Source organism: Galeopterus variegatus, unplaced genomic scaffold (genome assembly GCF_000696425.1).
Source record: "Galeopterus variegatus unplaced genomic scaffold, G_variegatus-3.0.2 Scaffold179, whole genome shotgun sequence".
Lineage (NCBI taxonomy): Eukaryota > Metazoa > Chordata > Mammalia > Dermoptera > Cynocephalidae > Galeopterus > Galeopterus variegatus.
Window position 1 is genome coordinate 126,285 of NW_007726290.1, and position 27,368 is coordinate 153,652.

The 27,368-nt window shown below is 39.0% G+C and overlaps 1 protein-coding gene across 1 annotated transcript in view; it reads right to left on the reverse strand.

The window, feature by feature from the left end:
* Positions 1 to 27,368, reverse strand: part of ATXN7 (ataxin 7) — a gene marked incomplete at its 5' end in the record, with an annotated part of 91,463 nt that overhangs the window by 37,812 nt on the left and 26,283 nt on the right. Inside the window, one exon of the mRNA XM_008564028.1 lies at positions 15,594 to 15,698. Within this exon, the coding sequence (XP_008562250.1) occupies positions 15,594 to 15,698 (105 nt within the window). The remainder of the gene's footprint in view (positions 1 to 15,593; positions 15,699 to 27,368) is intronic.

A 27,368-nucleotide genomic window follows, 5' to 3' on the forward strand; every position in this document is an offset into this window, starting at 1 on the left:
GGGGGGGGGGGGGGGGGGGGGGGGGAACTAAGACATGGGAAATGGCTTCTATTAGACCAGACACAAATTATAAATTGACTCTAAAATAAAAGAATAGTAGCCACAAGCATTCAGATTCTAAGCAATATCAAGATCAAAGGGGTTTTCTGAAACCCATTTTTCCTTCCAGATTTCTTACAGCTACATTCATACAATCCAAAACTATGGTAGCCCTTAAAGGACATTAACAGAATACAAGGAAAGAGCCATCAGCAGGCCTTGGAAGTATCCTTCTGAGGATACTTCCAAATCTTTTCAAAAGTTAATTAGCAAAAAATAATTTTATGTTAATTCACTGAAGGTTGTCTTAAACTAGAAGGAAAAAAGAAAAAAAAACCCTTGTACAACCTAATTGCAACAGGTCTTAGTATTGTTCAGTGCACCTCACTTGCCCTCTGCAAGAGGCAGCTGAGGAGCCTCCTTGGTGTCATCAGTCTCAGAAAGATAGGATATGGGATAAGAGGACTTATCTCAGGCTAAGCCTCAGTACCCCCATCACTGCACCTGTAGGGCTGGACAGCAGAAACCTTGCTGGCCTCCTAGCACAAATGCTTGCTTTTCTAATGCTCTCTTTTGTACAGGGTGATAGTACTAGCAGGGGGAAAAAATCATTATGAGAACCAGCCAATCTACAACAGTTCTGGGAAGGAAATCTCTCTTCAACCTTGATGAAAACCAGGGTGAATTTTAGCAATTTGTTTTTAAATGCTACAAATACACATATACCTTTAATTTCATATACAAACAAGAGAGAAACAATTTGAACTTATTTTTAAGACCTACACCAGAATAGTAGTATAAGCCAGGAAAATATGACTTTGTACACTAAGAATATGCACAAATACACAAAAATTGACAGAAAATATCAGATTAAAGTTTTAAACACTCACATATGTCTCTCTTAATGCCCTGAATAAAATGTTCAAGGAAATACTGTTCTGCTTGGAAAGCATTATTTTTTTCAAACTATTAAATCTCCGAATGATGGCTCATAGTTAAGAGTCTAAGTCTAGAGACGTGGTCATATTTTTTTCCTTTTAAAAAAAGATTAAAAGATTATAGACTAAAATAACACTATAGACTAAAATATCATTTTAATAGAATAACATCCATGCCTTATAGACCAAAATTATATGTATTGGCTGTGGTTTGGATGGTGTACACATATCAGTTTTACTCTGGTGCACACAGGGGGTCCTGACCTACAAAAATTCTGTGAATTAGCCCACTTGCAGCAAACAAGCAAACTAGCAGCAACAAGCTCAGAAGGGCAGCAAGGGCTTGGTTTGGGGGAGGCCGAGGCAGCCAGCCTGCCATCTGAGCACTTCCAGTTGTAAAGCCTTGGGCAAGACACTTCTGTCCTCACCTGGGAGCTGAAACTGCCTCCTCCCCCAGAGCTGAGGTGAGAAGCAAAGGAGATAAAGCATACAGTGCAATGCCCAGCACATCTTAAATGTTTAATAAACATTAGCTATTATGATTACAACCAAGGAGAAACTGGACAATGAACAACATTTGAAGGGGAGTTAGAGAATAAGACACAGAAAGACAGAGGTTTTTATTATAGAAATCAGTCAAGTCCCCTACAAATCTTGGGATTTCCTAAACTGAACCCCTGAGAAGCCAGAAGAGGTGTCATTCGATGTTCAGTAGGGCAACAAACAAGCTGCTGGTAGTTACGAAATACTGTGTTCCTGTCATTGGTGGTAGCCAGTTCTCCATTTTACAGGAACACAAGTCTCTACTAACTCCACTTCACTGTCTCAGCAGGCTGGGCGAGTTATAATTGGCCTTAATTGGCACTTACAGGAGCTTTAACATTCCTTACCTGCTGCCAAGGAGCACTTGAAAGGGGAAGAAAGTATTTTCAAACTTGAAAATACCAAGCAATTCATTCAGCTGTGGGCCTGGAAGCCTGCTATCCAGAATCAGATTAGCGTCACCAAGAAATGTTGCTATATTATTATCCAGCACTCATTAGGTACTCACGCTGGATTAGGAGAGGTGGGAGATGAAGTTTAAATGGGGATAATTCACCTTGGGGGCTAATACCATGCAACAGTCTTCCACTGGCTGGCATCATCTGATCTTTTGGTAGATGGCTCTATTCAGGGCTCAGCCACACTTACATGTATGTATAAGACAAGCAAATAAAATATATCCTCACAGCCTCATCTACATAGGCTTTGCTTTAACCAGTCTGACCTCGGTCAGTCACTATCTGATACACAAAATGAACACTGTTAAAAGGTGACCAATTACACCAAATGCAAGGAGGACAGTGAGATCAGAAATAAAACTGGAGACAGTTTTCTTACGGCCCTTGATGGAGTTTGGATGTGTTGTCCCCTCCAAAACTCATGTGGAAATTTGATCCCCAATGTGGCAGTGTTGGAAACTGATTGATTCATGGGGGCGGATCCCTCATGAATGGATTAATGCTCTCCCTGGGGGAGGAGGGGTAGTGAGTGAGTTCTTGCTCTATTAGTTCCAGGGAGAGCTGATGGTTTAAAGGACTCTGGCACCTCCTCTCTCCCTCACTCTCTCTCTTGCTCCCTCTTGCCATGTGATCTGCTCATACCCACCGGCAGCCTGCCACTTTCTACCATGAGTAGAAGCAGCCTGAGGCCCGTGCCAGATGCAACCGTCCCAGAATCGTAAGCCAAATAAACCTCTTTCCTTTATAAATTACCCTGTCTCAGGTATTCTGTTATAGCAACACAAAACAGACTAATATAGCCCTGAAATTAATCTCACCCAGAATTGTTATTCTAAATTTATTAGGCTACATATTTTGCAGAGAGGAATCCCAGCCTAAGAGAACTAGAATTCTTCCCTAAAGTAAATTCTATATATGATAAATAGAAATTTCCCATATATGCCAGGGAAATTGCCTATAATTGTTTAAATGAATATTTTTAAAATTCATCACTAATTTAAAGAGATTTCTTTGCCTCATATCGTTAAATATTACCCCGATTTAGAAGATATCTCCTATAGTGGTAGTAAAATAGTTTGTGCTTGTCTGAGAAATTTACTTCGAAGTCAAATTAAAATTAATCATATTTGTGTGTATATGTGCATAAGGAACACCGTTAAGAGGCTTTAGAAAAATAATTCGAAGCTTAAAAAAATAAATACAACACCTATTCCTGGTGGAGATACTCTTATATTTGGCTGGTAGAGATATAAAGTATTACAGCCTTTCTGGAAAACAATCTAGCAGCACCTATTAACAATGCAAATAACTATCCTTTCTGACCCAGGAATCCCTTCTTGAGACTCCATTCCATAGAAACAAAATCCCCCATAGTTAAGGATATGTGTCCCAAGGTGGTTACTGCTGCTTTGTTCACAGAGGCAAAAATTAAGAAACAAAATGAATGTCTACAGAGGACCTGGTTGAGGAGGCTACAGCACAGCCACACCTGAGAGCAGTATGCAACCATTAAAAAGAGGGGATTAGTGTTATCCTGGACTGTGAATGGTTTTTCATAAGGTATTGAGTAGAAAAGAAGTTGCAGTGTACACAACAGGATCATTTTTTGTAAAACTCTCACCAAAAGCCTCTACTAATAAAACATGTGATTCTATGTGCCTGTATAAAGTTATGAGCATGAGAAAAATTTAGATGAATGCATATTAAGTTACATGCTATGAATTTACTATGTTTGGAGGAAGACATAAATGGCCAACAGGTACTTGAAAAAATGGTGAACATCACTAATCATCGGGGAAATGCAAATTAAAACCAAACTGAGATATCATCTCACCCTGGTTAGACTGGCTATAATAAAGACTGAGAATAACAAATGTTGGCAAGAATGTGGAGAAAGGGGAACTCTCTTCTACACCATTTTTGGGACTGTAAATTAGTACAACCACTATGGAAAGCAGTATGTTAGTTCCTCAAATAATAGATCTTTCATATGATCCAGCAATCCCACTTCTACGTATATACCCAGAGAATGGAAATCATCGTGTTGAAGGGATAGTGCACTCCCATGTTCATCGCAGCTCTATTTACAATAGCCAAAATATGGAACCTACCTAAATGTCCATTGACGGATTACTGGATAAGGAAAATGTGGTATATATACACAATGGAATATCACTCAGCCATAAAAAAGAATGAAATTCTGCCATTTGCAGCAACATGGATGAGCTTTGGAAAATTACGTTAAGTAAAATAAGTCAGGCACAAAGGGAAAAATACTGCAAGTCCTCACTCATAAGTGGGTGCTAAGAGAGAGAAGGAAGGAAAGAAAGACCACAGTGGTGTGTTGGACTTGTAGAGGAGAGAACAGACCTAGGGTTGCAAGGGGAGGGGATACGGAGGGAAAGAGGGACTGGGGAGAAGTTGGGTGGGGGACATGAGGAATAATTGCAATTTGAGGTGGTGGACATGCTGACAGTATTGAGCTGATCACCACATCTTGGGCACAGGTGCTGATGATCAGCTCTGTACCCCACAAATACGTATAATCAATTAAAAAAAAAGAATGAAGAACGTATTATGGTTTATAAGCTAGAGAGGATTGTTATAGTTGCAGAAGGTGAGGAGGTGGAAAGAGCCAACGAAATAAGAAAAAGTAGGCTGCACTAAAAATAGCATGTTTGAGATGATTACCTGTGTGTATTTATGTAAAAATATATGATGGGTGTATATATTTAGTATTTCATGTGCCAATCAAAAAAATCTATAAAGAAACTGGTTTAAAAAGCTTTTGTTATAAAAATGCACTGTGAAGGGAGCTGAAGAAAAATCTAAGATGCATGAAATTCTGGTTTACATCAAACAAGTATATCCTGATTATGTCATTTATTTCATTTGTTTGGCTAAGCAGACTGAGATTCAAGTAGCACAACTGAGCACAGTAAGAATCACATAGAAAAAGGCCTATTAGCCACTTTGGCAAAACAGCATCTTAACATTCTAAAGCTTACTACAAATCTTCAGTGTTAGGAATTATAACAATCTTTTTAAAATATCAAGCATAAGAGACAATAAAACAAATTTCATTCCAAAGTTTATTTTTTGACCTGAGGAGAATGCAAATTAAGAACACTAACTTATATAATTAGGGGCTTACTGCTTGTATTTTAACTTATTTTACATTGAGATAATTACCTTCTCTGATTTTTTTTTTAACTTTCAAATGCACAAAATGAAAAGGTATAAAATAACACTGAAGTTTGTTTTGAGAACTGTTGTCTTAAAAACAAAATGTAGAAGTAAACCTAAAGACTGGGATTTCTACACACACAACTTGGAACAAGGAGGGAAATAGCTAAATTTGGCCATTGCCTCCTTGTCCCAAATCAGTTTGTTTTACAGGCTTCAACTAGGCACATGCATCAGAGGAATTATTCTAGCCAGGTAGTAGGTGCTACAGCATAGAGGAGTGATAAATACTCCCTCTTCTGGTCATAAGTAAGATCACAACTTGAAAGGGTTGAAATAGCAGGGGTGTATCTTAAAAAGTAAACATACAAATTAGTCTTGTGTTTTGTCTTATGACATGACTGTCAGGAAAAAACCTTATTAGCAAATATAACTAAAATAGGGATTTATATCCTGAACTGTCCCCTTTAATGATTTCTATATGTAGCAGACAAGTCAAGAGTGGCACTGGTCACACACACACAGAATGAATGAAATTCTGCCATTTGCAGCAACATGGATGAGCTTGGAAAAAATTACGTTAAGCGAGAGAAGCCAGGCACAGAAAGAGAGATACTGCATGTCCCACTCATAAGCGGTAGCTAAAAAAGACCCAAATAAATAAGAAAGAAGAAAGATACAACAATCGCGATAATTCGTTGAACTTTCAAAAGGAGAGAACAGAACTGTGGTTACAAGGGGGAAATGGGGGAAAGGGGAGGGAGCTTAGTGAGAAATTAGTGAAGGGTCACAAAGAATGATTACATTGTGTAATGATGAATATACTAATTATCCTGATTTGATCATCACATATTGTACACAGGTGTTGATATTCAACTCTGTACCTCACAAATATGTATAATTAATTATGTTCCAATTCTTAAAACGTGACACTGATGAATAATAATTTATAAATGTATATATTATTTTTTCAATATTATTTTATTGTTTAATTCTTATCAAGCCTGTTAAGAATTCCAATTATTTTTTTTCACTTTATTAAGGTATAACTGACAAATAAAAATTTTATATATTTACAGTGTATAAGGTGATATATACATACATACATACACACACACACGAACACACATACACACACACACATTGTGAGCAATTTATACATATTAATTGAAGTTGCCAGAAACTCACATTTTCACTGCCTTATTCTGGTGACCCAAATCAAAACCGTTGAAGTAGTTCATTAAATCATAGTAGTACAAACCCGGAGGGCAGCTGTGACCAGCCTCTATGTGGAGAATCCATATGCTGAAATACTGACAGACATTCCCAAAGAAGGTCTTTTAAGCACTGCGTATAGTAATGCAACACTGAAAATCTAAATATCTACCAACAGGGGACTGGTTAAATTAATTACAGTACATTAATAAAGTAGAATAATAGGCTGTCTTTTAAAAGAATACAGCAGAGCAACATGCACTAACATGAAAAAATATTTAATATAGATCATTAAGATAAAGAAGTAAATTCATAAGAAATTGAATTTTTCATGTGTGTAAGAGGAAAAAAAAGTAGGCAGGTAAATTCTACTTTGTCCATGGTCTAGTTACCTTCCAAAGGTATATGGAAAACTGTACCCCTGAAAAGATGGAGGAACTCTGTGCATTATGACTGCATATTTATCCTCTTGTTATTTTTTCTTTCACTACGTAAGTTACTACTTTAAAATTTAAGAACAAATCAAAATATGTGTTTTTTTTTTTTAAATCAATAAATTCTTGTTAACCAATGAGAATATAAGAAGTCCCTGGAAAGTGCACATATTCTCTTTTGTTTCCTGGTTTATATGACTAGATTATTGTAACATAATATTAAAAACCAACCAAACAAAAAACAAGTGAAAAGAATAAATGACCCCAAAACTTGGCATCACTACAATAATTATTTTCTATGCCTACAATCTTGATAACATGTCTAAAGACTGAGTGTAGTACATGAAGGCTTTTCATTCAGGTCAGTGCACTTCATTAAAAATAAATGCTCATATACAAATCGAAAGAACAACCTCCTGATCCATAAGCTAAAGTAGATTCATCCAGCTGCTTGAGCCAAAAACCCCATGAGTCATTTCTCCTCCCTTCCCTTCCCAGTCCATCAGCGAGGCCTGTTGGCTTTACACTTCTGATGCAGATTTCATCTCTGTTTACACCTTTCTGTCCTTACTGCCACAATGCTAATCTAGTTTCTCTCCCGATCCAGCTCTCACATTAACTAGTGCAAAACAGCCTATAACTGGTCTCCCGGTTCCGCTCTTGCTCACCATGTTCCACAGAGCAAGCATAAATCAGATTGATACTTCCTGGCACACAATCCTCCAGTGACTTCGCACTGCCAGCATAATCCTGATTCCTTTCATGGCTTGCAGGGGCCACTGTTATCTGGCCCTGGCCTTCCTTTCCCAGCTTCAACCTGGACCCCTTTCCTCCTTGCACACTGTTCTTCTGCCACTGTTCACTGGCCTTTTTGCCAAGACCATTTCTATCTCAGGATCTCTGCACTTGCATTTCCTCTGTGTGAAACACTCATCTTTGTTATCACTAAGCTTAAACATCAACTCTTCAGAAAGGCTTTCTTTGACTAGCCTCATCTAAAGTGGAATGCCCCACTCATTCTCTCTCACATTATTCCTAGCATTTATCACTACTTGAAATAATCTTATTTCTCTCAACTTCTTCTTTATCTTTCCATCCTCCCCAATCAGAATATAAGCTGCATGAAATCAGAGAAATTGCTTTTCTATTTCAGTGGACAGCAATGCCTAGCATATAGTAGGTACTCAATAAGTATTTGTTAAATGCATGAATTTAACAAATTCATGCCACTGCCAGTTTGTTTAATTTCTTTTAAAAGCAACCCCAGAGGCACAGATATTAATAAAGGCACACATATCACTAAGAAGAAAAATCAATACATTTTATAACTAGAAATTAAAATGTTGCTCCTACAAATGGCATGAATAACATCATTTTAAAGACACCTGATTATACAACTAAGGAAAAAAGATAAAATTATATTAGCTGGGGAGAGAATGGTTCTTTCTTTGATGCTACTAAAGTTACCTGAAAATTTTAATTAGCACTACTTGTATTTGGCTTGTGGCAAGGAAAAAAATGAATTCGCTGTATTTATCTTACATCATGCTACGCAGCAACAAAAAGTTTATATCAAATGGTTAATCTGGAATTTCCTTTAAGAGTAAAACTAACGTCCACTTTGACACCATTCATGTTTTGATGTGCTTGTTCTGGTTAGCTCCCATCCCTGGCTCATCCCCTGACTGCTGGAGAAATGCCTTGTATGTGTCTCCAAAGCAAAAGAGCAAAATATTTTTGGCTCTGCAACAAGTTTCAGTCTTTATAGTTTCAGTTTTCTGCATTCAGTATAGAATGCAGAAATACCGGAGTACTTCAAAAAGTTCATGGAAAGATTCATACTATCTTTCAATTCTATTTTTCCAAGAACTTTCTGAAGTACCCTTGTAAATATGCGCACTCTACAGAAGCTACAAAATGTTATGAGACTCATACAAAAAGAGGAGTTTGGCTTTGACAGCTACTATGATTTAGAGTTAAATAAAGTAGAAGAGGCAGAAGAGTAATCCAATGACTATGCTAAATCAAATATCCACCTACTATCATTACATCTTCGAATTACTAAATGTTCTCCCTAAGGTAATGGGTTTACAATGCTGATCTAGCTATTCCAAGCAAACTTAAAATTCTTTGTTTTTTTTTTTTTTGTCTTTTTCCGTGTCTGGCAACGGATCGCAACCCTCAGTGTCGCGCCCGTACCGGACTGGGACCGGCAACGGGATCGCAGCCCTCGGTGTTGCTCCCGCGCCTCGCTCAGCCAGTGAGCGGGAACCGGTCTGTATGTGGGATCCGAACCCTCGGCGGGAGCGCCGCCGCGCTTCCCAAGTGGCACACTGTAGCAGTGCGCCACCGGGCCGGCCCACAAACTTAAAATTCTACCTGAGCTAGAACATCTATCACTAATGATAGTTTTGTGACATGCACAATTCATTATATCTTCTCTGGATTTTCTTTTAACTCTATACATCCTTATTATATTCAAGAGAAATAGATATTAGTAGCCAGAAAACATGACCTGGTTGATATATTTTCTGTGCAAATGAAATTTAATTTAGGAGTTTTGTTTAGTAAACTGGGAATAAAATCTATTCAGTGGGTTGTTAAGAACAGGAAATGAGATAATACAAACAAAAATACTTTGTAAACCATCAAGTACTATTAAAAGTTACCACTAGGCCATGGACTTAAATGAATGCCAATCCTAAAAAGATCAACTATCACTGAAAGTTTCAAAGTAGAAAAAGACCCAGATTATAAAATTTAGTGGCCAAATTTAGCACACTTGAGAGAAAAAAGAAACACGTTTTCTTTACCCAAAACCAGTTACTTAATAGTCAAATAAAATAATTTATTCAAAAAATATCTGAAGCTGTTACCTTCTAGGTCTAAGTCAATTAGATGGCAAAGGGGGAGGTGGGTTGTGTTCTTTATAAACAGCAAAATCTCTGCTTTGTGAGCAAATTAACTTAATTACATGATGGCTAACTGTTGGTCAAAACTATGTAAAATGCTGTAAACAACGAGAACCAGCATTTTTTCCCAAACCAACCCATCAGACCTCAGAGTAAGACTTGCTCTTACCCTACTAACTTTGAAACCAATTACTTAGCTCCAAAAAGTATGAGTAATTTCTTGATGGGTATGAGTAATTTATTCATCCTCTGATGAAAATGACATTTTAGAAAATATTTTATAATTTATTCTGGCTTTATGCTGGCATCTAAAAGAATCCAAACCACCTCAATGCACGTCAAGGAACATTAAGTCCAAGCAATGTGTGTGGCTGTTAATTTTACAGGATTCACAATATCTGCAAAAGAAGAAAGCTATATGATCACAGCAGTGTTTCTACTAAAGCTACTTTCATAAAGTCATGAAAAAGCCAGATTTATGACACCTCCATTTGTGGAGAGGTCTGAGGGTGCGACAGATGTTCTAAACTGAAGCTCCACCAACAGACTCACATGCCGCTTACAGTGTCTAGTAGTGCCTCAATATATAATAATAATTGATAAATGACAAAGGGTTTTGTCTTATATGATCTTTTTGCAGATCAACATGAGATTCTAGAACTCTGCTTCTAAGGTCTGATGTTTCCTAGGACTATGGTTGACCTCAGTAGATAACTCCTTAAACATGAAACTGAATCCAACAGCTTGAGCTGGTATTTCTCAAAACATGGAGTAAATATCACTCCCCAACATTAATAACATTAAATCACAAGAGAAAACTTACTCCCTTTCCAAATCTCTTTCAATTCTTCTGATAATACCATATTACCTTGTGAATAACACTTGCCTAAAATGTGCTAGTCTCCTTTTTTTTAACAAAGGGAGCAAGCCTCAGACTTAGTGCCAGCACTGGCAAGAGCATCAACGTAGAATTAAATAATCTTCTTTTCACTGCATTTATTTTCACACTTACCATCTTCTATGGCAAACGATAGTCTTTCCCTTTACGGTTCTAGTAAGGTTTCCTTTGTAAATAGATTTATTTAAATAAAAGTGGTTTGATTTAAAGAAAAATATTAAGTAGAACTAAGTCAGCAAATAATAAAGCTAGAACAGGATTAAGTTTGTGAAAAGGTGGCTGAGCCAAATGTCACAACTGAGGCCTTGCTCAGAGATTCAGGATGATCTAAAAGGCAAACAAGTGGATCAGCCTAACTAGTCTGAGGCAAATACTTCAACAGCTGACATTCGAGCAGGGTTTTAATTAATTATAGAGATTCTAAATGTGGCATCATCAGAGCTGAATTAACATCGTTAAATCTATTTCCCCTACGTAAAATCACCCCGTGTCTGCACAAAAGAGAGAGAAAAATTAAGGTATTCCTCACAAGCAAACGTAGTGAAGCAGCAGAACTGAGCAGTGCAAGCAAGTATCCTATGCAAACACCAGAAAGCTCTCTCAGCATACAACCCCAAAGGCACCCCAAGTCAAAGCCTAACCCTAGCTAATCCCACCTGTTCAGATCCGAAGTAAAAGTATGTAAATGTACGCAAATAGGACCATACAGTTTATGCTAGTCAGTAGCCAGATTAGGTCCAACACATTTATCATTAACTAACTGATCAACTAAGATTCTCACTTCAAAAGAATGGTGCTTCTGGCCCTAAGGAAAGTCACCAACTTTCATACTTAAAGTTTTAGAGGCAATTAATGTGACACTTCCATCACATAAATACAAGAATTTAAAACTCATTTAAAAAAAATAGGGGCCTCCCTTCCTGCCATCTTTGATAGACTCAACAAATCTGAGTGCTGTTCTGCATCAGTCACTATGCCAGGCACTGGGAGGACAAAGCAGAAGCTCTGCCAGAGTGGTCTCTATCTGCCATGAAAGCAATGCATCCCCGCAGGCCTGTGTGTCAGACCAGCCCAGGGAGCTGTTTAAAATGCAGATTCCTGGGTCCTACCCCTAGAGATTCCAATTCAGTGCCTCTGGAGTGGGCCTTGGGAACCTGCCCTTTTAGAAAGCTCCCCTTTGATTCAGATGCACAGCAGGTTTGGGATCCACTGATTCAAATCATATTTTTAAATCTGAAATTAGTGGTAAGAAACACCTTGCTCTTAAAAATACTGAGTAACTGAAAAGAAATATGAGGCATACTGGAGTATTTCAAAACACTAAAAAAAATCAAGAAAACATGGTATTACTATGTAGTTTTCTAGAAAGAAAGCAATATATACTATGAAAGCAATTTGACTATGAAAAACTGGAAATGCCAAAATGACACTACAATCACTCACTATTGCTGCTCAAGTGGAAATTCTGGTTAATTGTTAATTCTCAAAAAGGCAGCTCAGCTAGCAAAAAAGTGCATGGCCTCTTCCTACTCTGGATAATAAGATGCTCGCCAATTAAGAATAATTTTACCACCAACATAAACTGATTTACAAGCCTTGCTGCCATTGAGTGTCCTTCCTGTCCTGGCAGCAGTGGTTTTAGAGAAACTGCCTGTTGGATTTTGCAGGAACTGCTCATTTATTCATAAAAGTCACAGATAAGTATCACAGATGAATATCAGCAATACATGAATTCATAGATTACCCACGTTTCCACCAATTTCATCGAAAGGTAAGAAAATGAAATCTCTTCCTTGACAGGTATGGGTTCTTCCTAATACTGTAATAAACAGACTACAATGTTCATTCAGAGAGATTCAGAATTTGAAAAACTTTTTTTGTTGTTGTTAACTGTGGAAAACAAGAATGCAAGAATTGGCTTTCTGGAATTTCAACACAAAAAAGAAAGGGTTCCAAAGCTACTTTCCTATCACAACTCTGTCCCCAAAAGACAGAAAAGACAGTGGCAGCACCAGAAAGGATTCTTGATCTTGGGGACCCTGTCTACCTCTCCATCCCTCCAGGTGAGTGGGGTGTCATTCCACAGCCACCACATGGTGCCTCCTCCACCTCGTGCAGTTACTCCTCCACACCCCCACCCACCTCCAAGCCTTCTCTGCCTACCACTGCTGCCTCAAAGAGAGAATTCCTTCCACATTTCCCAGCAGAATCCCTCTCTCTGAGCACTTGGCCCCCATCTTTCTCAGGGACTTTTACATCTTTAATATTTCCCTTGCCACTAAAGGAACCTCAGCCCCTCACCCAGTGGCTTTATCAGTCAAATCTCCTGCTTAGCCATAAAAAATACTGGAGTAGGTGAATCCTACATTCACACTTTCTCATTTGCATGTTTAAAGTGTTTAGGTTAACTTCTCCCCGCTCCCTTTTTTTTTGAAAAACAAACAGAAGTTTAATAACATGCATACCTTGTGTATACATGGGAGATACCCAGGGAAAATGAGCAACTCTCAAAGTGGTGGCTTAAATATCATCTGTAACTGAAACAAAGAAAGAAGGGTGTGGAGAAGCCCATAAATGGGTAGGTATCCAGGAGAAGTAAGGTGAACAAGAGTAAGGTTTGTTATGCAGATTTATGTCAGTGAACTTCTTCCCTTTCTTATTCAACAAGTATCTTACTAGGAGACACTGTGCTGGAGACTGATATAGAGAAAAGATAGAAATATTTCTGCCTAAGGCAGTCATGGAAGAAGTAAATAACACCTTTAAATGTTTCCTCTTGCACTTCATTCTAAACCACTCTACCCATCAATTATGTGGAGTACCACTAAGTCACATCACTCTGGTTCGGAAAAATCTGTAATAGGTTTCTATTGACACATCATCACCAGGGCACTCTGATGGGCAATGAGGTCCTGTGAGTTAGTCCCAACCTGCCTTTACACTCAGCTCATGCACATGTGGGTACGTCAGCTCTGGCCAATGATGACTCGTGCAGTACATTCCAGAGAGCCTGAAATTTCCTGCCTCCAAAATTGCTCACATCAACCCCATTGATGGGTACATCAGCCCAGGGCCACCAAATATAGTTGTTCAGTGCACAAACTGTGCAGCCATATGTGGCAGCCCTGTCTATCCCCATCGAAACACTCCCCATTTTAGCAGATTATGGGTGTTTTTCAAAAAACATTTTTTGGATTTTCCACAACAGACATGTATTCTGTGTCCAAAACTTGACAAAAAGAAAAAAAAATACACATGGGAAAAATAATCCATTCTTCATTTCAAACCTTAATGTGAAGGCTATTTTCTCTAAAAAGTATTCTGAGTTATTTGTCAAGAAGCAGTCTATGCTCTTCCTTATTCTTAAGATCTTGGACTGTCTTATGACTTTAGACACACACCTTCCTGCATCTACAACTGTACCTTTTTCTCTCCCCCCGCCTCATGTTTATTATGTACTACACACTGAATTAGGGGCTTTACCCATGTTATTTCATTTAATCCCCGCCAGGAACCTATGAGGTTGGTATTACCACCCCTGTACTATAACAAAGGAAGCCAAGATTGGATAACTTGTCAAGGCAAAGAACTAACCTAAGATTCTTGCAGTTTTAAATTAAAATCCAGTCTAGTCTGCCTTCAAAATCTTTAAGTCCAAAATATTTGGCAACTGCTTTTTCTAATGATAGCTTCTGAGAGTCTTAAGCAGAAAGTTAATATCTTATTCACCTTTGTACTAACTCTGGGCCTACCCCAGGGCTTTGCCCAGAAGCAAGAACTCAAAGGACCTTTTTTTGATTAAATAAAACATATATTCCTCTGAAAAAATGGCGGGATGTTGATTATGATGGTGTGACTCTTAAAAGAAGTCACAACAGTACCAGTTGTAAGGTCTAGCTTTAAAACGTATCTCAGAGCTGTGCAATGTCTCCAGCTTTGCTGCTCCATCTTATTCTAGTCTAGTGTCATCTGTTGCCTCCCAACTGTTCTCCCTGCTTCTACTCTTCTCTCACTGTGTTACTCCCTTAAGTAAACACTCTAATGTCCCTAAGCAGCTTCTTATCCTGAATAATTAAGTTCCTGCCTTTAAGGCTGGATTCCTCTAGTTTCTACCCGCCTTTCTCTAACTACCCTCCAGCCACACTGGCTTTCTTTGGGTCTGTGTGCTGGCTGTTCCCTCTGCATCAAAGGCTCTTATTCCACACTGCTGCCTGGGTTGCTCCTTCTCATCACTTAGGGCTCAGCTCCAGTGTCACCTCCTGAAATGCTTTCTTTAAACACTTTACTACAGAAGAACCCCATCGTTATTCTGTTTCAAGCTTGCATTTACAGTAGTAACAGCAATGAGGAAACAACTTAGCAGTTATTTTAAAAATGTGTCTAGTTACTTTTGCCTGTCGCTCCAATTAGATTGTAAACTACATGGAGGTAGGAATCATACTACATACATACTCAAAGTCTGAAACAAGGTAGGCACTTCTGATTTATTATTAAACCAAACTTAAATACTGCAGGTGGCACTGTAACAATGTCAGACAACCTTATTTGAACTCTTTGATGATTAGCACTGCTGAATTTGGAAGTTTCAAAATCATACTTCCTTCTAAAAAGATCGTGCCCATATTGTGAGTGTATATATAATTTTAAAATCCACTGAATTCACAACCAGGGGCTCTCTAAAAGGAAATAAACCTGTAACTATACTATAGTTGCAATATTTCAAAACAGACTTTATAAAATACAGCTTCACTGTCCAACTTCAATAAAAACTGGAAAATGCACATCACTTTCAATAAAAATCATAAAATACCCAACATCTGATAGGTATTAACCCAGTCAATGAATCAGAAGGCCTACTTCCTGATGGGGGAGGAATATTATGCCCTATCCATGCCATCGATGGCCTTCAGTTTAATCCTGCTTTACCTTTTACCTCTTAATAATCATTTTATAAATGGTTAAGTACTTACCATAATGTGATTGAAATGCCTGCGGTTTGACAACCTGATTACAGTCGTTACACACCACCAAGTAGAAATCATCATGGGCTGGACAGAAACCAAATATTGGCATGTCTGCAACAAAGAAAAAGAGCACCACTCACTCATCTGGTTCTGATTGGTATGAAACCATTTGGAGGGAGCAACACCTTCAACAGGAGCTGCCTTATAAAGTGCACCAGGACAAATATCACTCCAGATTAAAAGTAACTGATGTGGCACACCATGACTATTAAGAGAGAAGTCAAATCAGGCTTACAGAGACACTTTATAAAGGGTTAAAATAAAGCACATCAAAAATCATTATTATGAGGGGAAACAGACTAATCTATTAAAATGCAAACAATAAATACATTTGCACAACAAAGCAATTTTAGATAAACTCTACCACAAGTTATGGGGAGAATCTGCAATCATATAAAACACTTAGTAATTCACAAAGCTGTACCACCCACTGTACCATTTTATGGTTGTATATGTTTAACCATGCATTCTATTCCAGCCATCTAGGCCCTGAGTTCTATGGAACAGTTAGAAAAGAAAGACTAGGTTTCAGTAAAGAGTAGAATTGCTAGTTTTGCCAGCATTTAATACAAAGAAAATTATACTATTTTTTTATAGTTACTATTATACTATTTTTTTCAGGTTACTACCAGCTCTGGTCCTTTTGCTTATATACTGATGCTACTAGACAGACAAACTGAACTTCAGTACAAACACAGCATTTCAAACATTAATCTCAGTTTATTTACCAGAATGGGTAGTTGTACAAGTTGGATTATTTTTTTTACATTAAAAAAATCAACTTAATTAAAATGTAAAAGTGAAATTAAACTATCTCCATATAAAAAAACTGAAAATAACTCAATACCTGGTAAATATGGTTAACTAAAAAGTCCCAACCATGAACAATTAATTATTAACAACAATTTAGGAACAGAGTTATAAAAGTTCAGATCCAGAATCTAAACTTTTTAAATATTTCAAAATTGGTGATTTTAAACAAGTATTTTACATGCCATGCACTACTGAGAATATATATCTGCAATAGATGGATAATTATCATACTTCAATTAAGCAAACGTTTTAGTAGACCAATTACCAAGTTTATAGGGTAAAAAGAAAATCTAAAAAGCTGATTAGCACCTGCTTTTTTTCCTATAAAGATTTAATTTCACACTTTCTCCAGCTTGGATGATCTTCCTAGTTTTAAAGGGAGAAGAAAAATGCCTTAAAGGGATGTCAAGTGATGATAATCTCTAAAATATCAAATTACTTGATCTAATATCTACACATGGCTATAGCTCAGATTTCTTATATTGAACAGTTTCTATTACATTGAATTGAACAGATACCTATATATAAATCTGAAACATACCAGGGTCCAGCATGATTCTGGGATGTAGTTGCAGCACTGAATAGTTTCTATGTGCTATTATCTCATTTTATCCTCACAGCTATGTAGGAAGATAACCTTATATCCCCACTCTAAAGAGGAAACTGGCTCACAGAGAGGTGAAGTGCTTTGTCTATGGTCAACAATTGGGATTTGATTTTGACTCATAATGATGGCTTGGATTTGTCCCTCTTTTTTTTTTTTCCTTTCTTTTCTTTTTTACTGACCGGTAACGGGATCGCAACCCTCAGTGTCGTGCCCGTACCGGGGACTGGCAACGGGATCGCAACCCTCGGTGTTGGGCCCGCACCGCGCTCAGCCAGTGAGCGGGAACCGGTCTCCACATGGGATCCGAACCCTCGGCGGGAGCGCCACCGCACTCCCAAGCGGCACACTCTCCAGCGCGCCACCGGGCCGGCCCGGATTTGTCCCTCTTGAAGACCAGAGGAATAATGATTTGTAGACATTCCTTCCAGATTCCAATTCCAATAAATTCAAATGCGAGGGCTGAACATCTTTTATAAACTGACCAAATAACGTAAGAAGCTTCCAGTAGACTGCTGCTGACTTCTGTGACTAAGTATATTTAATGAAAAATAAGAGCTAAACAATGCGCTATTTTCCTTGAAAGCATGCCCACATTGAATTAAATATAGTACATGTGGGAAAAAGGGAAAGGTTATATCCATGCAATGATACACATGTAATAAGCCATTTTCCATTGCTATAGTTTCTTGACATGACATTTCATTTTTAAAAATAAAAATTTAAAGTAATTTACTGTAAGTTCCATATACCCCTGTGCTAAATTCCTTGGATACAGAACTATTAATAAAGAAAATCCAAATTACAGAAATGGTATAACATTCGTAAATCACAAATAAAAAGTATGAAATGTCTATAAATATCAAATGAATAGTTTCATTAATGAAATCAATTAGTTTTATTAATTAAATAGCAGTTTAAATAAATGGTCTTGATTTAGTTTTAGACCTCTACAATATGCTGGTTTGTGTGGTTTCCCACAGTGCTCAATGTCAAGCAATGCTGTTTAAAACACATTACTTTGTCAGATACCAGACACTTCTGGGGACTAGTCCCCTACCTCTTTAAAAATAAGGCAACTTAAAAAAAATTAAAAAACTGTACTGATCCTTTCAAGGAACAAGGATTCAATTTACCACCATAATGTTTATGTAGAGAACCATTATTTGGTTACCCTGGTTCCTTTGATCCTTTTGTGAGACTTAAGACTAGTAAAACTAAGAGGGTAGGGATCATTCTGTAAGGGACCAGGACTGCATACTTCTGTAAAAATTTCAATTTCCTCAGCAACTTAAGATCATTTGCAACTGATGATGACAGTAATAACGATAATCATAGTGATAAACAATTGACATTTACTGAGAAACTACTATATGCTAGGCCCTGTCCTAAAGCACATTTTATATGGCTTATCTCATTTGTTTCCAACAATACACTACAATATAATCCTCATTTTACTTATAGAGAAACAAACTTGTTTAACAGCACCATGCAAGAAAGCACAACCAGCACTTGGGTTTGTGTGACCTATAAAGTTCAGGTACTCATCTCTCATTAGCACACTGCATCTCCCTAAAAAGCAGGCACATGCACACATGACCATACACACAAACAAACACCCTGTGGAAAGAAACCTGGTATACTTAAACATAGTTCCTATTATAAAAATCTAAAGCAACTTTAATTTTAGCTTTTTAAATTCTTTACTTTCAGATAGCCATATTTGGAAGTAAGCTAGAGGATACAAAATAATTTAAATAAAATGTCTTCTTCAGGGGGAATAAAAAACCCAGTTCTATATCCTTTTTCTGCAGTGGGACATTCCAGAGGCCTTCAGAGGCCATAGCAACAGGAACAGTGTGGAATGTTGTAGCAACAAAAAGAAAATAAAAAATTTGTGTGAGAGACAGTATGTATGTTTCTGAATATTTTTAAGGCATAAATTCACAATCAGCCCAGCTGCAAATTAACATGTGGGTCTTGCCCAAATGCAGGGAAAAAGCTTGCTTTACAGCAGAAAGTAAAATATTGGGTTGATAAAAATGAGTTCATTATTGAATTTTTAAGATTTACAAAATACACTTGAAATATATATCTTAAATTATTAATTATGTATTCAAAAATAATGAAAAGTTTTAAAATTATACTTCTGAATATGGATTCCTAACTAATTCATGAATTCCAAACTGATTTGAAAGAATGGATTTTGTTGTTGTGTAAGCCCTAAATCTTCCCAGGATTTGGGTCACCCCTATGTTCCAATTAGTGAGTAGCCCAGCACCCATATCTAGGCCATCATGTACTTTGGCGACCCCAGGCCAGCAAACTAGGAAGGACTGGGTATTAGCACACAGACATGTGAGCACATGTGTGTAGAACTCCAGTTATATGCAGAACGACGGCCCTCTGTGGAAACTGGACCCCAAACCATGGTAAATGCATTTAATTCCTTTGGTGTTGTTATCTCCATTTTGAGGACTGTGCTCAACAACAATAAAACCTGAATGTTTTAGCAAAGCATTTAACGTTTGCAATATCTTGAGTGTCTCCCTTCTCCCACCTATCCCAATGTAACTTCTACATGCCAATGACTCCCACATTTCTATCTTCAGCCCAGACTGCTCCCAAGCTCTGTCTAGACTCACATGTTGGACTGCCTACCAGACACTGCCATGTGGATGTCTTACATATATCTCAAACGGAACAAGCATGTCCAAGAGAACTTTGCTCTTGACCCTGCCCTGCTCCTTGCCCACAACAACCTTCCACCTTTTGGGTAAATGATATTATTCATCCTTTAACAGCTTAAACTAAACACCCAGGTGTCATCTCCAACTCCTCTGTCCTTCATCACTCCTCTGTCCTGGCCACCGAAACGTCCAGTCAGCTCCATTCTAAACCCTCTGTCCACCTGTTTCCATTGCCACGGCCACTGCTACAGGGCCTGCTGCTAGCACTCTTCCACTGGACTATGGAAGAAGTCTCCTAAATGGTCTATAGTCCCCTCCACAAGGCTGCCAGAGTTATTCTTTAAAATCCTCCACCAGATCATGTCACTCCCGTGTTTGAAATTCTCCACTGGCTTCCCACTCTTCACGGAGTAAAATACCAGTCCTTACTACAGCCCCCAAGTACCTTCCAGATGTACGGCCACCTCCCTTTCACTCCTGTTCTCTTGTCACCCACTCTCTCTCTTGGCTCACTCTGCTCCAGGCACACTAACCTCCATTCTCTCCTTAGAACCAGAAATCTTTTTCCCAGCCAGGCTCTGCCCTTGCTCTTCGTAAGATGCCTGGCACATTCTCACACATCAAGTCTCAGCTCAGCTCTTCAAAGGGCTGCTTCCTCCCTCTCTTCAGTTAGTCCCTATCGCTGGTATTTTAAGCAGAATGGCTAAGAGTATGGGCCACTCTACTGCTCTGAATCCTGGTTCCCTCACTCAAGAGATTTGACCTTGAGCAAGTTCTATAACTTCTCTGAACTTGTTTCTTTAGCTGTCAAATAGTGATGATCATAGAATCCACTTCACCAGGTACTTTACTGGGTAGAAAAATTAAGAGTTAATATATGCAAACTCTTAGAAGGGTATCTGGCTCCATAAAGTGCTCACTCAGTATCTCCCCACAGCCTGTGAGACAGAGAAGTCATGCACCCCCATTGTACTGGTCAGGAAACTAATGCACACAGACTTTGAAATCTCATGAGCTAGTACATGGCATAGCCAAGATCTGAACCCAGGTCTGCCGGACTCATAAACCCAAGCAGTCTCTAGTGTTCTCCCAGAATTGGCCTCCTCCATGTCACTCTCACTGCCAGTGCCTGAGGCCAGTACCCACTGGTAGCCTCCTCTCACCTGAACAGGTCTCCCAGGGCCAGAGTTTCTCCCTCCTCCAGACTCCTTCCCTTCTGCTGCCACAGTCAGCAACCTGTAAAGCAATAAAACCACTCCTCTACTTGAAGACTCCTGATGACTTCAAAGTGGGGCTTGGACCTTTGACCCAAGCAAGGCCCCTAGCACTCTTGCCCCTACTATCTCTCCAGCTCCTGAGTCAATCCACTGCTGTCTCAAGACCGTCTAGGCATTCGCAGAACCTGCCTTGTTCTCCCACAATCCGACCTTTTGGCCAGGAAAGTTCCTATAGCATGAAAAGCTTTTCTTCCTTCTTTTTCTGGAATTCCCACCATTTAACAAGAACTGACCCCAGTGCCTTCTCTGCTGGGCTCCTACCCATACCATTCACATCTTCCATTATAGCTCTTCACTCACCAACTTATAATTTACAAATGAAAATTTATCACTGAAAAGCTCTGCAGTCCTGACAGTGGACTCCTTGCCTTGCCTAGCATAGACCCTGAGAAGGATGCTCACTGTGTGTTTGTGAAGTAAATGACTGGCATTTAAAACCTTTCCATAGTTGCCAGTAGCTCTTAGGATAAAAACTGAAATCCCTGACCTGGCCCATAGGCCCTGAATTCCTGGCCTTGCCTCTCTGCATCTGGCCCCTCTGGCCTTGGTTTTGTTCCTGGAGCATACTATGCTCTCTCCTGTCACAGCACTCTGACACTTGCTGCTACCTCTGCCTGGAACTTACTTCCCCCACATCTTTACTGAGCTTGTTGCTTTATTTCATTTAGTCTTAGTCTCAGCGTCACTTCCCCGGAGACTTGGCTAGACAAGGCTCCTGTTACATGGTCTCAAAGCACTGACTAGCCTTGCCACATGGTACCATGCCCCATTTGTAACTATCCATCTAGCTGTGTGAGCCTTAATCTCCTCCCACTAAATTATGTTCCACATCTGTCTTGTTTGCTGCTCCACTGACAGTGCCTGACGGTGCCTAACCTGGCCGACAGAGAGTAGAAATGAGTATGTGTTAAATATTACTTGAAGGATAATAACTGAAATATTACACTAAGTCCTTGTAATGTCATCATAAGTCAGAAGGTTACAATTGTGCCTTTATGTCATTTGTGACACACGGTCATCTGCTAGAATTGGGTATGCCATAAAGTGAGACAAAAGTTCAAGTTCAGTAGTCCTCCTTGAACAAATGGTCCCATACCTGGAGGCAGTTTCTGCTACAATTTCCATTTTCCGAGGTCTGATTCTCAAATCTGCACATGGGCAAATTCTCTTTTGCTAGTATATCCTGCAGTAACTAAGAGCAGTTTCGCAGTCAAACTGCTTGGATTCAAATCCTTCTTCTTCTTCTTACTAGCTGTATGAGCATGGTTAAATTATTTAACCTCTCTGAACCTCAGTTTCCTTATCTATAAAATTCAGTTAACAGGACCTATATTTCACAGTATTACTGTGAGTACTGAATGAACTAATCCATGGAGAGCACTCATTGCTGAGCATGCAGTAAACACTCAACAAATGTTAGTTAAATAAACAAAACCATAAAATTGACACACATTAGAAATGTTTTTCTCAAGGACCCTGGTTCCCACTTACTAAACTTGCAGGAGGCTGATATATAATATTTCCCCCTTATCCACGCTTTTGCTTTCCATAGTTTCAGTTATCCACAGTCAACTGTGTTCTGAAAATACTAAATGAAAAATTCCAGAAACAAACAATTCATAAGTTTTAATTTGTGCACCGTTCTGAGTAGCGTGATGAAATCTCGCACCGTCCTCCTCAGGACGTGAATCATCCCTTTGTCCAACATATCCTTGCTGTGTATGCTCCCTGCCCATTAAGTCACTCAGCAGCCATCTAAGTTATCAGATCGACTGCTGCGGTGTCACAATGTTTGCACTCAAGTGACCCTTATTTTACTTCATAATGGCCCCAAAGCACAAGAGTAGTGATGCTGGAATACTGTTGTAATTGCTGTATTTTATTATTAGATATGTTGTTACTCTCTTACTGCGCCTAATTTATAAATTACACTTTATCATAGGTATGTATGTATAGGAAAAAACACAGTATATATGGAGTTCGGTACTACCTGAGGTTTCAGGCATACACTGGGGTCTTGGAACGTATTCCCCGCAGATAAGGGGGACTACTGTATACACCAAATAGCAATCGAGTATTTTACAATGTGAGCTTAAATCTTAAGTGGTCTCGTGTGCCTACTGCTGACCACACACTCTTCCCTGCAGACCCTGTAGGGGAGAGGCAGAGGAAACATGCTGAAGCTCCAGGTGCAGAGGGCCAGTAGCTCCACCATGCAAGCCAGGGAGAACCTAAGACTTTCAGCAAGAAAGCCACATGATACAGAAGGTAACTCTGGCATCAGTGTGGACTGACAGGTAAGAATGATGGTCCCCAAATGCTGACACAAAAGTCACAGTGAGATGGGAAGAGCCTTGTAGTGAAGATGAGAGAAACCAGACTAAAGACATGCTCTGAAGAACCCTGCAAAGAGCTCAGGAAACTGTGGATGTGAAGATGAGGCAGAGGGAGGAATACAAAGAAGGGTCTGTAGTTTCTTCCCTCCTAACTGCAGCTAATGTAGATGCATCGAGGGTTGGAGACACAGAATGGAAGAACTTAGTTTGCTAAGGCACAGCCTTTGGAGTCAAAACTGGCTGTGTTCAAATTGTAGCTCTGCCACTTACTAGCCTGTACATCAACCTCCTTATCTATAAATGGGTAAAGTTATGGAACCCACCTCACTAAACGGAAAGACTAAATGAATATATGTAAACTGCTTAGGCAAGTGCCTGCCATACAGTAAGTACTGTGGAAGTGTGAGCCATTTTTATTATCTTCTCCATCATTATCCTTTGGTCTTTGAGCTAGAAGGGCTGTGCTTCCTCAGGCCCACTCCACTTTAAACCCCCCACCCTTTCCCTCCAGTAACCACAGTGATTTTTTAAATCATAAATGTCACTTGGCCCAATTAAACTCCTTAGTGGTTCTCCAATGTAGTCAGAATGAAAACCAATGCTTAGAAGGCCCTGCCTAACATCTGCAACCTCAAGACACAGTGTTCTTTGTACTGTCTACTCCGGTATCCTCGACAATTCTGCCAACCCCACCTCAGAGCCTTTGCTAATTCTGTTCCCTCTGTACAGAATGCTTTGCCTGACTGGCTCCAGGTTTCAGCTTACATTTCACTGGAAAGACATTTTCTGAACATCCAATTTAAGGGAAGCTCGTATCCCTTCAGACAATTCTTTCTCATCACTCAGTTATTTATCTGTGTTTTGGCTATCTCCCTTATTAGGACGTAAGCTCCATGAGGGCAAGGGCCCCATCTGCATAGCACAGCACCTGGCACACGTAGGTTCCCAACAAAAGAATTTGAGAATGGCCTCTGGAATTAGAATGCCTGAGTTCAAATCTCAACCTTATCACTCACTAGGAATGTGACCTTGGGCAAGTTACTCTGCCTCAATATTTTCATCTGTAAAATGGGGATGATAGTAGTAGCTACTTTAATAGGCAGTTATAAAGATGAACGCAGTTAGCATACACAAAGTCCTTATAACTGTGTCTGGAATAAGGCATGTGCTAGGTACGTAATACCTATAATAATTATTTCTATTTTTGCTGTCTATGGGATACACCAGCTACTGCTTCCAATCTCTGTTGGTCTGTAGCCACCACCCCTTGTAACACTATATATTAAGTACTTGTATGTTAGGCATCATGGCAAGTACTGTATATACATCATTCATTCATTCACATATTGAATAAATACATAAATGGCTACTATGGCTAAGTACTATTCTAGATGTTGGGTATATATCAACGAACAAAAATCACAACACACACACACACAACCACCCTGAGAGGCATTAATACATGTAATAAAAATAATAAAAGTTTACAATTACTTTGTGCTTCCTGTGTTCCAGGTACAGTGCTAAGTATTAACTCATTTGACCTCTCAGGGTCAATATCTCTACTGTATTAGAAACCAAGTGAGGCATAAGGAGGTTGCCTGCCTTAAGTCACAGAGCCAGTAAGTGCAAGAGCTGGGATTTGAAGGTAGGCTACTCCAAAGTACCTGCTCTTCGCCACCTTACCACACCAGCCCTTCCACTGCTCAGTGTCCTCCCTGAGTTCTGCACTGCCTCTCCCAGGAAATTCCTGCTCTTCTGTCTCATTTCATCAAAATCAATCAAAGTGTTGCTAACTGGCAGTAGACTTTTGTGGCTACCTCTGGACTGCCTGGTCTCACTGCTGCTCAAAGGTTTCCTAGGACTATGATACCATTATGACTTGCAGCCTCATTAGTGTCAGAAAAACTTCTATGTAACCTGAAGGACGTGGAAGACTGGTCTCTACATAACTGAGGTTTTACTATAGTCAGTCCCAAACTGATTTCAACTGGTGACTCTCAATAGTGGGTAGTGAAAAGTAGTACCAATGACATTTAAAAAGTTTCTAATTGCTGTTAAATGGGCTTTAGCATCTCAACTGGGAAAGCATAAAATAGAATTTTATTTCCAACCTCCATAAGCACATCTCCCAAACTCATCATCTACCCCAATAATTAAAGGGAACGAGATTTCCCTTTGACCAAATGATGTTAAACGATGGAGCCAACCAGGGAAAAAAAGGCTGATCAGCAACCTGCCAAAATGTATGTGGTTTGGGGCCCAGTCTGAACTAAAGCAGTCAATAAATACTGGATGTAAAGAAAGGAAATGAGATGTTACACGTAAAAAGCAACCAACAAAAAACCAGAAGACCAAAGAGTTAGAAGGAAATATGCCTGTCTAATATTTATTTATCTCTGCCTAATATTTATTAATCACTAACTACAAATGGCAATATTATCATAGTGACCCTCCACAGGTAAGAGTCACAAGTGCTTTATTGTCACTGCTCTTACTGAAATTGAGGTACAATGCCTGGGATAGAACACAGGCGGCAAATATCAAATCCTGGGGGACCTGGGTTAGGGAAGGCAGGTAGGGCTACAAAAGTGACTGAAATGGATGGTAGTAACACATGACAGGCTGTCTCATGTGTTCCTTAAGCTACTCCTTAAAATACTGTCAGCAAATTCTGACCTCTCAAGTCTGAAATCATGCCCTTAATGCCATGTGTCCTAAATCTGGAAGTGCCTGCCAAACTCCTTACTGAATCTTATCTGTGTCACTACCATTCAGCGAAGCGTTTAGCCTGGGGAAGGAAGGATGTGAACTCTAAGAGTCTACCACTTAGCTGACCTTGTAACCTTCAGTAAGGTACCTAACCTCTAGACACACAATTTCTATAACAATAGTATCAACCTTAGTTGACTGTTGGATTGAATGAGGTAATTCATGTAAAATGCTTAGCTCTAAGTCTACCTAAACAGGGAAAGCAGAGTGTACATAAGGCTCAATAAACAAAGTTTATTATTATGACTAAGGTTAATATCTCATTACTCAGTTAAGAATACCATTTTTCTTTTGTTCGAAAGGCAGCCAATATTGTAACATTATATCTGCCAGGTATCTTGTCTGTGTGCTGTGGGAAACCTATGGCTCTCATACAACTAAGAACAGCATTAATTATGGAGTGGCACTGACTATTGATTTATCTTTACGTGTTTAAATGGTTGTGGTGGAATTTATGTCTGCCATTTTGCTATTTGTTTTCTATATGTTATGTCTTTTTTGTTCCTCTATCCTTCTATAGGCTGCCTTCTCAGTTACTTTCTTAGTGGTTGTCCCAGAGATTATAATTAACACCTTAACTTTGAAGAACCTCGTTTGAATTAAAACCAACTTAATTTCATCAGTATACAAGAACTTTGCTTTGATACAGTTCTATTTTGTGCTTTTTTCCCTTCCATGTGTGGGTCACACTTTGTTGTTTCTTTGCTTTTCTAATAATTTTTTGTTGAAACCAGACAATTTAAATAATATAATATGACAACTGAAGAAATCAGATTCACCTGTTGCTGTCTGTTTAATGACTTTCCTGGACTAATTGTGAAGTCTGTACTGTCATGTGTGGCTAGTCAAATCTCTGTTTGGTAAGCTTAGTGATCAGCTAATTACTGAACAGAGATTTCCTTAAATGCCTTAAAGCAGTAAGTCTCCCACCTTTGCTGATGGGTTGTGTACATGTGTTGGGGCAAGCCTTCAATGCTCCAGCATGCAGTTTATGACTCCCTTTGCCTTAACTTCCTGCTTGTCTAAAGGCTCAAGGTCAGGCCAAGGTGAGATTAGGACATTCTGGGGTCTTTCTTTATCACATGCACAGCCCTACACATGCATGTGGTTTTCTAGATTCCTTGGAATATGTTGGAACTCTTTAAAGCCCCCAACTGACATCCCATTCCCCAGTATTTTCTATTTTCTTTCCTGGTCAACCTCTTGTTAGCCCCAACTGGTATTACCAC